The sequence below is a fragment of the Heterodontus francisci genome, chromosome 16 (genome assembly GCF_036365525.1).
Source record: "Heterodontus francisci isolate sHetFra1 chromosome 16, sHetFra1.hap1, whole genome shotgun sequence".
NCBI classification, from domain to species: domain Eukaryota; kingdom Metazoa; phylum Chordata; class Chondrichthyes; order Heterodontiformes; family Heterodontidae; genus Heterodontus; species Heterodontus francisci.
In genome coordinates this window covers 72,104,221-72,116,796 of record NC_090386.1, presented here as the reverse complement: position 1 = coordinate 72,116,796, position 12,576 = coordinate 72,104,221, and the positions used below count along the sequence as shown (strand labels likewise).

The following is a 12,576-nucleotide window of genomic DNA, read 5'->3' as shown; positions in this document are numbered from 1 at the left end:
TTTCATTGGGGCCTAGCAATTTACCAGTTTCAAAGATGCTAAACCACTTATTATTTCCTCTCTCACTATGTTTACGCCATCAAGTATTTCACTCTCTTCCTTAACTATAATGTCTGCATCATCCACTTCTTTTGTGAAGATAGACACAATGTATTCAATAAAAACCTTGCCCACGTCTTCTGCCTCCATACACAAGTTACCGCTTTGGTCTAAATCCGCCCTACTGCCCTTTATATTATCCTTTATATTATGTAATTATAAAACATCTTTAGGTTTTCTGTGACTTTAATTGCCAATATTTTGTCAGATTATCAACGGCAATTAGGGATGGGTAATGAATGCTAGTCTTGCCAGCATTGCTCACATCCCACGAATGAATTTTTAAAAATGTTCATGCCTTCTCTTTGCTTTCCCAATTTCCGTTTTAATTTCACCCCTGTACTTTCTATATTTCTCAAGGCTTTCTAGGCTTTTTTGCCTTATCTTACTCTGTATGCTCTTTGACATTCAGTGGGGTCTAGATTTGGGAGTCCCACCCTTTTCTTTCTGGGAACATATTTGTTCTAAACCTATCGATCTCCTCCTTGAATACCTCCCACTGCTCTGACACTGATTTCCCTTCAAGTAACTGGACTGAATTTTGAGGCCTCCGGTGTCAGGGGTCGTGGTGGGGGGCCCAGAAAATTCTTCCGGGAGAGGCCCATCATGACCCCTGATGCCAAGAAGGCCCCGCCGCATTTTACTGGTGGCAGCGAGGCCTCGGTGCGGCCCCACCCCGTTGCCTTCATTTCAATATTAAAATTAAGTTAAAAAGATGCAAATCAACTTACCTTGTCCCGGCGACCGTCTCACGCCGATACTCCGGCCACTGGCTGGAAGTCCCGCGCCTTCAGAACTCCGTTCGGTGTTCCGAGGCATGACACTGATAGGGAGGGGGGAGCAGTGAAATCTTCAGGGTGGGAGGGGTGTGGGAGCAGGGAAAACCACTCCAATTGGTTGTGAGGATGGTGGGAAGGAGTTGAGGATCAAATGTTCTGAGGGTTAAGGGTTAAAGTTCACCATTTAAAAAATTGGTTTTCCAGGGGTATAGGTATTTTTATTTATTGAGAACTGATTGGGGGGTTGGGAGAGGGGATGCAAAGTTTGAATAAAATTTAATTGATAATATTAGTGTGGTGGAACCTTTAAACATTTAAATTTACCTGAAGGGCTTGAAGCCCTTTAAAAATGGTGCCAGCGCCTGCGCAGTGGCGCCGGACGCCGTTGCCGGAGCGGCCACCCTCAATATGTCATTGGGGGCGGCCACTCCGCCCCCTCCATTTAAATGAGCCCCCGTTCTAAATATTGTGGGGGCTCAACGACGGCACATCCGCGCCTGAAGTCCGCCGCGATTTGCAGCGCGTTCATAACTTTCAGCCCATTGTTTCCAGTTCGCGTTTGCCAAATCACATCTCAGCATAGTAAAACTGACCTTTCCCCAATTTAAAACTTTTACTCCTGATCTATCTTTGCCCTTTTCCACAACTATGCCAAATCTAACTGAAATATGATTACTACCACGAAATGCTCTCCCACTGATACCTACCCAGATTCATGTCCTCAAACTAAATCCAGAACTGCCCCTTCTCTTGTTGGGCTTGCTACACACTGGCAAAAAAAGTTCTCATGAATGCATTTTAAGAATTTTGCGTCTTCTATACCTTTTGCACTGATTTTGCCCCAGTTAATATTACTGCCCTATTGTTGCTATATTTCTCAGCAATTTGCCTATATATTTGCTCTTCTATCTCCCTCTCTGAGTGTTTGGGGGTCTATAGTATACTACCAGCAGTGTGACTGCCCCTTTCTTGTTTCTCAGTTCAACCTATATGGCTTCATTTGATGCTCCTTCTAGCATACCAACCCTCCTCACAGCTGTGATTGTTTCTTTAACCGATATTGCGAACCCTCCCCCTCCTTTTTAACTCCCTCTCTATCCTGTCTGTAAACCTCTAACCCAGGAATGTTAAGCTACCATTCTTGCTCTTCTTTAAGCCATGTTTCGGTAATAGCTATATCACAATTCCAAGTGTCTATCTGTGCCCTCAGCTCATCTGCCATCACTAGACTCCTTGTATTGAATTATATACTACTAATCTCTGAACAACTCCTTTTTTGTCTATTTTCTTGCCATTGTTTTCTCTGCCCTCCATACTCACTCACTAATTTCCTGCTTCCATTTCCAACTTTGCTTCTCTCCCTTCCGAATCTACGTGCAGGTTCTTATTCCTCTGCCAAGCTAGTTTAAAACTTTCCCTACAGCACTAGAAAACCTCCCTGCCATGATATTGGTCCCAGCCTAGCTGCAGTGCAACCCATCTCCGTGAGAAACATTCCCAATGCTCCAGGAATCTAATGCCCTCCCTCCTACACCATTTCTCCAGCCATGCATTCATCTGTACTATCCACCTATTTGTCTATTCACTAGCACGTGGCACTGGGAGTAATCCTACTTTTTAATTTCTTTCCAAGTTCAGCTTCTCAGTGATCCCTGAACCTGGCACCAGGGAGGCAATATACCATCCTGGAGTCACATCTGCAGCTGCAGAAACACCCCTAACTATTGAATCTCCTATCAGAAGGAAATTAATAGATAATGTAATACTGGCTATTACTGTAAAATTATTCAAAACCAAGATATCAAATCGTACATTTCTACACATTATTAATAAAAGTAGCATTGAAACAACATAGGATTTTCACAGCTAATTGCAAATATAGGTAGCAATTTCATGACCTATGCCACATTGTAAAAAAGCAACACCTTTTTTTCCTATACAATTACCACAAAATCAGACAGTCAAATATTATCACATACTATCTATGCATAGCTATTGTATCAGCTATATTACACCCACACAACATCCTTCCTCACTCGCTTATTCCAATTTGACTGCAAATGTTTCAGTATTTCCTATGCTGCCGCTCCAGCCCATTCAATTAGATCATAGCTCAACTGTACCTCAATTCCATTAACCAACATTGATCCACAACCCTTGATGCCCTTGCCTAATTAAAAAAATTGCTGAAAATTTCAAAAATGTCATGTTGGTGTAAGCCAGCTTCTAAGAGTTGCATAGATATAGCCTAGCAATGGCTTGCCCTACAATCTTCCATTCACTATTGCAAAATACTTGGCCTTCTCACTTGGCATCTCTTCACACAGCGGATCAACACCAAATTTATAAGAAAAAGTATTCAGCTCCATCATTTCTCTGAAGCTATTTATTCCTAATTCTTTTGCAAGCATTTTATCTCCTGAATAAAGCTTGTAATAAATTTGAATACTGAAACAAAGGTCAGTAATACTGTAAAACTGCTGTGGGTAGAAAGTGTAATTTTTTTCAGTGGGCACTAAGTCTTGTTTGACCAAACTATGTTAGATGCAAGATATGGACATATAACACATCAGAGTCATTTTTACTCAATTTCAACTGAGGCAATACCCCCTTTAAAATAAATGGCTTAGAGGCTCTGTTAATAGGAAGGAATTTCATACCAATATGTTAAATTTGTAAAAATGTGGTGTAATGTCAAGGTCTATGTTACAACCACATCCTTAATCAGGGCATCAGAGTGGAGCAAGATTAAGCTTCTTGATACAGAAATATTTATATCTAATATTTATTTTACATTTCTATGTCTATGATTTCAATAGGTAAACTTACAACCTTTTCAGTATGGAACCTATTAATATCTAATGGATATAAACAATTAACGACATTGACCAGCAAAGCCTCAACATGTAACATACATACTTTGGCCCATTGAGGTGTTTTGACATTACTGGAAAATTTGTGTAATTGTAGTATGACTGTACTAAAAAGTGCATTACCAAGGCAATCATTTAGAGGCTAAAGTATGGATTTTACAAATTTTCGCTTGCAACAGAGAGCTTCTTGCTACATCAGTAATTCAGGTGTGGAAGTTAAAGTGCCTCTCAGTATATTCTGTCCAGACAACAAGTCTTCTGTGGCACATTGATCTCCACATTCAAATTTCTGCTGGACATTCTCAGCATGTGAATCTCTGCAGTGGGAGCACAAATTTATGAAATCTTTCTCTAAGTATTTAAGTAGAATTTTACCTGGTACTGAGGAACTTCTTCTGTAGTCTTCACAATACTATTTTCACAAACAAAGTCTTCTGCTTGATTTGGAGGTATCTTATTCCTCTCCAGAGACTCAGTAGTAAGGTCAATGATAGAACCTTCTGTTATGAAAGCCTCGGAAGGGGTTGGCTTGAGCTTCTGGGGCTGCAAAGATGAATATCAAGAAACAAATAAGCATCTACAGTATAACAATATTCTTCTACAAAATGCCCAATGTTACATGCCATTGAAACATCATGCATGCCAACCATCAATGTTTTTAGCTCAGAATCAGTACTTCCAAGTCATGTGCCAGCTTGTTCGGGTTTTCCAAGAAAAGTCAGTGCTCGACAAAATGTTCCATATTTATCAATGGAATTGAAGATTGTATCAACCAACTAGATCAGTTGCAGGACAGGACTGGAGCCTGTAAAAAACAGTCAGACATTACTTTCTCCTATTGTTGATTGTGTACTAACTTAAAGTGGAAAATGTTTTAAGAATTTAAAAGAGAATTTCTAGCCTTGTGCATTTTGAAATTTTGATATTAGAAATGGTTACTCAGTATGTAAAAAGGAATAAGACAGGTTAATGTTTTTACAAAGGCAAAATACTGCGGATGCTGGAAATCTGAAATAAAAACAGAAAGTGCTGGAAATACTCAGCAGGTCTGGCAGCATCTGTAGAGCAAGAAAGAGTTAACGTTTCAGTCTGTGACCTTTCATCAGAATGTTTTTACAGTTTGGGTTTTCTTTCAATGCTTTTAATATATGTTCACAGCAAAAATGCACTTTACATAAGTAGACCAGGGTGAGATTGTAACTCATTCAAAATCCACCCACTTGCACAGAGTTAAAAATTGGGCCCCAAGTCTCCAATAATGAAAGGCTGCACCCTTATGGATGAAATGGATGCCACAGGACTAACAGTCACTCATTACGTATATGTCACACTGCACACCACATAGAATATCCACCACCTACTCCACTCTACTCCAAAAGGCAGCAAATATCACAGTGACTGTTACATTTAGGCATAACTAGTATATTCATGAAAAAAGTAAGATGAAACACAAAGGCAAAATGACACAGCAGAAACTAGTAATATGATGCTCAACTTATACAAGATATAAAATGTTTCGAAAGTACCAAAATCCTTTGTGCTCCTTTTTTGGCTTTTGAAGCCTCTTGATGGAATGTTACATGACTCCATGGAGCTGCAATTAGTTGCCTCACATGAAGCAGGGAGCTGTAGAACATGAGGCTGCTGCTCAATTTTATGTTATGTTTATGTCTTTTACTTTGATGTTCAGCAAGGTTCATTTGATGCTCAAACAAAGTTTTGCCAATGGCAATGGAATTAAGTTAACAATTTCTAACATTTAAGCAGATAACAAGTGTACTATAGATGATATATAATGGAAAAGGATAATAAACATGTGAAACATCTGTACTAAATGTAAAAAGAAATTACTATGTATCTGGTATGGGGGTGGAGTTAATATCTATTTTGGCAAATGGAGACATTTGCTGCTAGATTTCAGTTCTATTATATTTCATGCATCAGTCAGAAGATTCATGCAATTTCATTTGGCTGACTAGATCTTCCCTATTGACTATCAATGTGCAGAGAATTCCACGTATAGATGAGCAGCATGACAGAAGTGATTCTTGAATCCAAGACCTTTCCTGCTCTATCCACAGTGAAACAGTCACTGATTGCTGCTCTCCTATCCACAAGATAAGCCTCTCCAACAAAAATATTAGTCGTCAGCCATTCCTCTTTTTCCAAGCAGCAAGATTCTTCCAGTGCCTGACACATTTTGGCAATTTATCCCTTTGGTCTATGTCTGCAACAAGGTTTAAAAATAAACTGAGTCAGACCACAGTGCAGTTTACTGTCCAGTCTCTCAAGACATGATTCTTACATGATGCTTTTTAGGAGATAGCAGCTAAGAACTTATAAATCAGCTTTTATCGCCAATTTTAGAATGCGTGTTTTTCTAGGTTTTTGTTATTTTTAGCATCATAAACCAGGATAAAACTGAGGGGAAACAACTTCATAAGCACTGAACCTCAAGATCATAAGTAAGAGAAATACAAGGTAGACTTAGACTAAATGATAACCTACAGCTACTCACAGTTTACTTTTAAGCTCTTCAATGGCAGATCCAAAGTAAGTTTCCTTGATCACAAACATTATCAAGCATATGTTAGCAGTAAAATACATTTGTATTGGAATGTGCATTGCAAAATGTTGACGATTCAAATTAACATTGTTATGACCAAGGTGGGAGGAATGCACTGTCATTTCTAGTTCCACGTCTCCACGGGTCAGGTCACAACATATATTTAAATGTTTACCCAATTACCAATACGGTCAATCATATACTCTACTCTTTATCCAAGAATAAAATACACCAACCCGGTTTGTTTAATAAACAAGCCAATTATCAGTATATTATAACAACAGGATGTATCCAGTAATGAAGCAAAGCATTAACACACAGGTTGCAATATGGACGTTCCCATCGTACCATAGGCACACACACACACACGCGCACACACACACACCCAAAAAAAAATAAAGAGATTCTCTCTGCAGAGGCCTTTTACAAAAAAAGACAGTAAAAGAATACTTTGGCCAAATACTTGTTAATTCTTGAAGAAAAAAAAGATATGGAAGGATGTCAGTTGTCCCTTTAGGTCTGGCATCCGGGTATACGGAGACAGGTCACTGAATCTTTTCTGGAACAGTTTGTTCTGGAGATGTTCAGAATTAGTCTGGTTGGCTTTCCAAGAAAAATGTGGCATCAGGGGTTTCAGTTATCACACTCTGGATTCACAGGGTTTTTTCAAAGAGGTAGAGAAAGAGGAGCTGACACTCTGGATTTCTCAGGGTCTCTTAGAGAGGTGCAGGAAAAATGGGTTGGGGGTTTCTTATCAGCAGGCTACAAAACCAACTGCTTTTCAACACTGTCCACACCCCAAATGAACCAAACCAACTCCTGACTCTCATAACCCTTGACATGTCACTTCTCTGTAAACATCTCCCCCAAGTCACCAAGGTTTCGGTTGTTTATTTATCTTAAGGCATGTGATATACAGTAAAGGTTTGTTTTCAAACATGACCTCTGTGTTCTTTTAGTGAACTTTGAACAGAAAACAAAGTCCAGCATCTATGAAATCTTCAGCCTTCCAAAATGAACCATAACCACAATTTACATATGAATCCTCAAAAAATATTTAACAAAAAATGGAAGTATTTTCATAACAACGTTTAAAGTGGCATATGACCACCATCATGTAGTGACGCAGTTTTACAGCATTTAACGGCAAATTGTACCACAAGACTCCTGTCATCAGCAAACATTTGAATGTAAATATCTGTTCTTCCACAATAACAATTACCTGAAATCTCATCTTGATCTACACCTTTAGAAAGAATGTTGCATTTTGTACTTTCATGTAAGTTCAGGAAACCGTGAAAACATGGAAAATGCACAAGTGAAGCTGACCAATAAAAATTGCAAGATGGTTTACCTTGAGCAACAGATTTTGCCAAACCAATTAATTACTGGGTTTAGATACACAAACTGGTATAATTTTGGCTTTGTGTAATAGTGTAAAATGGGCATCTCTTTCAATGGAACTCATTCACTATGGTGACAGTGTAAAACTGGTGATAGAGAAACATTTCTCCCTGGAGCCACCCAGTTGCATAAAAATTCAACACCACGGTGACTTTGACAGCTGCAGTAAGGGACTGCCATGGGGGCCGCAAAGCCTCAGTTTATTGTCAATCAGAGCACAAATTTCCGAGACCATCTGCCTGGATAGGGATAGCCTCCTATAGCGCTGGCGCTATCTCATTTGCAGGTAGCTGACATTTGGGCAGTATATGCGATGTCTTGGGTAGCGCCTTCTTCCTCTTGCAGCCCCTCCCTGTGCTCCTCTGGCCTCCTCCTGTCCAAGAGGTTGCATCTGCTAAAGCTCAGCTTGGCTACTCTGTCCAATGTCAGAGTAGCCTGTGCCCATCTCAACTCCCTCAGCTGGGCTTTGATTATTCACCAGGTCTTCCCCTGCCAACCCCAACTGCTCAGGTGATGCCAACAGCCTCACATCCCTCTCCAGATTCCTACCATTCACCACTGACAAATACAAGTCCTTTAGCTCCAGCAATGGCTACTCAGTGGCACTGTTTGAGCAGCTGAGCTTTATTCTGTTCTTCTACAATATGTTAAACAGCCCTTTCAATAGCCCTCATGGTGACCCTCCCCACCCCCGCCCCCGGCAATGTTCATGACTTGTACACCCTGCCGTGTTCCAGACATTGCCTTTTCGCCATGCCTGTCCATTGAATAATGCAAACTGCTCCTGACAAGCCTCTCAATGAGTTCAAGTGACAATTAATAGGAGGCATTTGTGTTCCGCATTCCTACCCTCCCCTCCAGTGCCCCTTTCAAAATCGCTTTGCATTCTGGAGGTGGCAGGACCCCATGTCGAACCTCCGGAAACCCGATTTTCAAATTGCACATGCACCCGCTTCCGCCCCCAGTGCCATTTGAAAATTCAGCCCAAGTCTTCTTCTTCTTTGGACTCCTTGTCTCGGGAGACAATGGGTAAGCGCCTGGAGGTGGTCAGTGGTTTGTGGAGCAGCGCCTGGAGTGGCTATAAAGGCCAATTCTAGAGTGACAGACTCTTCCACAGGTGCTGCAGATAAAATTGGTTGTCGGGGCTGTTACACAGTTGGCTCTCCCCTTGCGCTTCTGTCTTTTTTCCTGCCAACTGCTAACTCTCTTCGACACGCTACACTTTAGCCCCGCCTTTATGGCTGCCCGCCAGCTCTGGCGATCGCTGGCAACTGACTCCCACAACTTGTGATCAATGTCACAGGACTTCATGTCGCGTTTGCAGACGTCTTTAAAGCGGAGACATGGACGGCCGGTGGGTCTGATACCAGTGGCGAGCTCGCTGTACAATATGTCCTTGGGGATCCTGCCATCTTCCAAGCGGCTCACATGGCCAAGCCATCTCAAGCGCCGCTGACTCAGTAGGGTGTATAAACTGGGGATGTTGGCCGCCTCGAGGACTTCTGTGTTGGAGATACGGTCCTGCCACCTGATGCCAAGGATTCTCCGGAGGCAGCGAAGATGGAATGAATTGAGACGTCGCTCTTGGCTGACATACGTTGTCCAGGCCTCGCTGCCGTAGAGCAAGGTACTGAGGACACAGGCTTGATACAAGCGGACTTTTGTGTTCTGTGTCAGTGTGCCGTTTTCCCACACTCTCATGGCCAGTCTGGACATAGCAGTGGAAGCCTTTCCCATGTGCTTGTCGATTTCTGCATCGAGAGACAGGTTACTGGTGATAGTTGAGCCTAGGTAGGTGAACTCTTGAACCACTTCCAGAGCGTGGTCGCCGATATTGATGGATGGAGCATTTCTGACGTCCTGTCCCATGATGTTCGTTTTCTGGAGGCTGATGGTTAGGCCAAATTCGTTGTAGGCAGCCGCAAGCCTGTTGATGAGTCTCTGCAGACACTCTTCCGTGTGGGATGTTAATGCAGCATCGTCAGCAAAGAGGAGTTCCCTGATGAGGACTTTCCGTACTTTGGTCTTCGTTCTTAGATGGGCAAGGTTGAACAACCTGCCACCTGATCTTGTGTGGAGGAAAATTCCTTCTTCTGAAGACTTGAGCGCATGTGAGAGCATCAGGGAGAAGAAAATCCCAAACAGCGTAGGTGCGAGAACACAGCCCTGTTTCACGCCACCCAGGATAGGAAAGGAGTCTGATGGGGCGCCGCTATGCTGAATTGTGCCTTTCATATTGTCATAGAATGAGGTGATGATACTTAGTAGCTTTGGTGGACATCCGATCTTTTCTAGTAGTCTGAAGAGACCCCGTCTGCTGACGAGGTCAAAGGCTTTGGTGAGATCAATGAAAGCAACATAGAGGGGCATCTGTTGTTCGCGGCATTTCTCCTGTAGCTGACGAAGGGAGAACAGCATGTCAATGGTCGATCTCTCTGCACAAAAGCCACACTGTGCCTCAGGATAGACACGCTCGGCCAGCTTCTGGAGCCTGTTTAAAGCGACTCGAGCAAAGACTTTCCCCACTATCCTGAGCAGGGAGATTGCACGGTAGTTGTTGCAGTCACCGTGGTCACCTTTGTTTTTATAGAGGGTGATGATATTGGCATCGCGCATGTCCTGTGGTACTGCCCCCTCATCCCAGCACAGGCAAAGCAGTTCGTAGAGTGCTGAGAGTATAGCAGGCTTAGCAATTATTTCAGGGGTAATGCCGTCCTTCCCAGGGGCTTTTCTGCTGGCTAGAGAATCAATGGCATTACTGAGTTCCGATTTTGTTGGCTGTACGTCCAGCTCATCCATGACTGGCAGAGGCTGGGCTGCATTGAGGGCGGTCTCAGTGACAGCATTCTCCCTGGAGTACAGTTCTAGGTAGTGCTCAACCCAGCGGTCCATTTGTTTGCGATGGTCAGTGATTGTGTCCTCTGATTTAGATTTGAGGGGGGCGATCTTCTTGATGGTTGGCCCAAAAGCTCTCTTAATGCCATCATACATTCCTCTGACGTTTCCGATGTCTGAGGCCAGCTGAATATGACTGCATAGGTGTTGCCAGTAGTCATTTGCGCAGCGCCTGGCTGTTCTTTGTGCAGCGCTTCTGGCTGTTTTAAGTGCTACGGATGTTAACTCGCTGGGGGCTTTCTTGTAGTTCAGCAGTGCAATGCGCTTAGCGGCTATGACAGGTTCCAGCTTTTCAAAGTGAGATTGAAACCAGTCTGCATTCCGCTTCACGCGTTTGCCATAGGTGGTCATAGCTGACTCATAGATGGCATCTCTGATGTGGGCCCACTTGGTCTCTGCATCCCCTGTGGGAGTGTTTTGAAGGGCTTTTTCAAGTGAATTTAGAAATTTTTGTGACAGCAGTGTATAAGAAATTCTGCTCGTGTTGATGCGGGGGTGGCCCTTCTGCTTGGAGTGATGCAGCTTCTTTGGTTTGAGTCTAACCTTGCTGCACACCAGGGAGTGGTCGGTGTCGCAGTCCGCACTGTGGAAGCTGCGTGTGGTTTGAACACTGTTTAAAGAGGCTCGCCTTGTGACGATGAGGTCCAGCTGGTGCCAACGACGTGATCTTGAGTGCCTCCAAGAAGCCTGGTGACAGGGTTTATTGTGAAAGAACGAGTTGGTGATGCAGAGGTTATGATAGGTACACAACTCAAGCAGTCTCTGTCCATTCTCATTCATCCTTCCAATGCCATGGCGCCCAAGGCAGGAGGGCCATGAGTCATGGTCGGCCCCAACCCTGGCATTAAAGTCCCCCAGCAGGAACAGATGTTCGGTATTGGGGATGCTACTAATGATATTATGGAGTTCCTCATAGAACTGGTCTTTATCTTCAGGTGGGGAGCAGAGTGTTGGAAAATAGATGCTGAGTAGGTGTACTGGACCAGAGGCGGTGAGCAGTCGGATGGACAGTATGCGCTCTGAGCCATTTGAGGGTGGCTCTATCATGCTGAGCAAAGAGTTTCTGATGGCGAAGCCCACTCCATGCTGTCTTGGTTCTTCAGGATCCCTACCCTGCCAGTAGAAGGTGTAGTCTTGCTCTCTTAGAGATCCGCTCGCAGGGAAGCGTGTCTCCTGAAGTGCTGCAATGTCTACATTGAGTCTACTGAGCTCGTTGTTAATGATGGCGGTCTTTCGAGAATCGTTGATTTGTGTAAGGTCTTCCGACAGGCCAAATATGTAACACATAAGACACAACTGAGCAGCCATAAGAATGCACCTGCTGTAGTGCTGCTGTTAGCTCTTTAATAGGCATACACATTCTATAAAAGATGTTTAATGCATGATTTTAGTTGTAAAGTGCAAGAATTGGCAGGCCCATGGAGGGAAAAAGAAGCATAAAAATTCATGTCAGCTGTAGCCCTCTCACCTCTGAGTCATAAGGTTCTGAGTTCAAGTCCCACTCCAAGGTTTGAGCACAAAAATCAAGGCTGGCACTCTAGCGCAGTATTGAGGGAGCGCTGCACTGTTGGAGGTGCCATTTTTTGGATATGAGATGTTAAACCGAGGCCCCATCTGCTTGCTCAAATAGATGCAGAAGATCCCATGGAACTATTTTGAAGAACAGCAGAGAATCATAGACTGGTTATACCACAGAAGGTGGCCATTTGGCCTTTCGTGTCTGTGCTGGCTCTCTGAAGGAGCAATTCACCTTCTGCCACTCCCCCATCTGTGTTAGCTGTTTGGTTTTTTTTTCAAAATATTGTGCTGGAGAAGTGGTTGACAAGACTACCTTAAGTCAAAAAGATTGCCACATTTCTGTCAGGGACAGGCTGTACTGTTTGAACTAAGTAAATCTGCCCATAACTGTCATTCTTATGATCACCCATTCATTAAACTGCTTTATATCAGTGAGTGAATA

General features: G+C 43.1%; 1 protein-coding gene across 5 annotated transcripts in view; it reads right to left on the bottom strand.

Annotated features, from left to right (window-relative positions):
- The window catches only part of LOC137378196 (DNA (cytosine-5)-methyltransferase 3B-like), a 313,202-nt gene that overhangs the window by 151,916 nt on the left and 148,710 nt on the right, over nucleotides 1-12,576 (bottom strand). For all 5 annotated transcript variants that reach the window (XM_068048370.1, XM_068048373.1, XM_068048372.1 and 2 more), the window contains exon 6: nucleotides 4,127-4,294. In XM_068048370.1, the coding sequence (XP_067904471.1) occupies nucleotides 4,127-4,294 (168 nt within the window). The remainder of the gene's footprint in view (nucleotides 1-4,126; nucleotides 4,295-12,576) is intronic.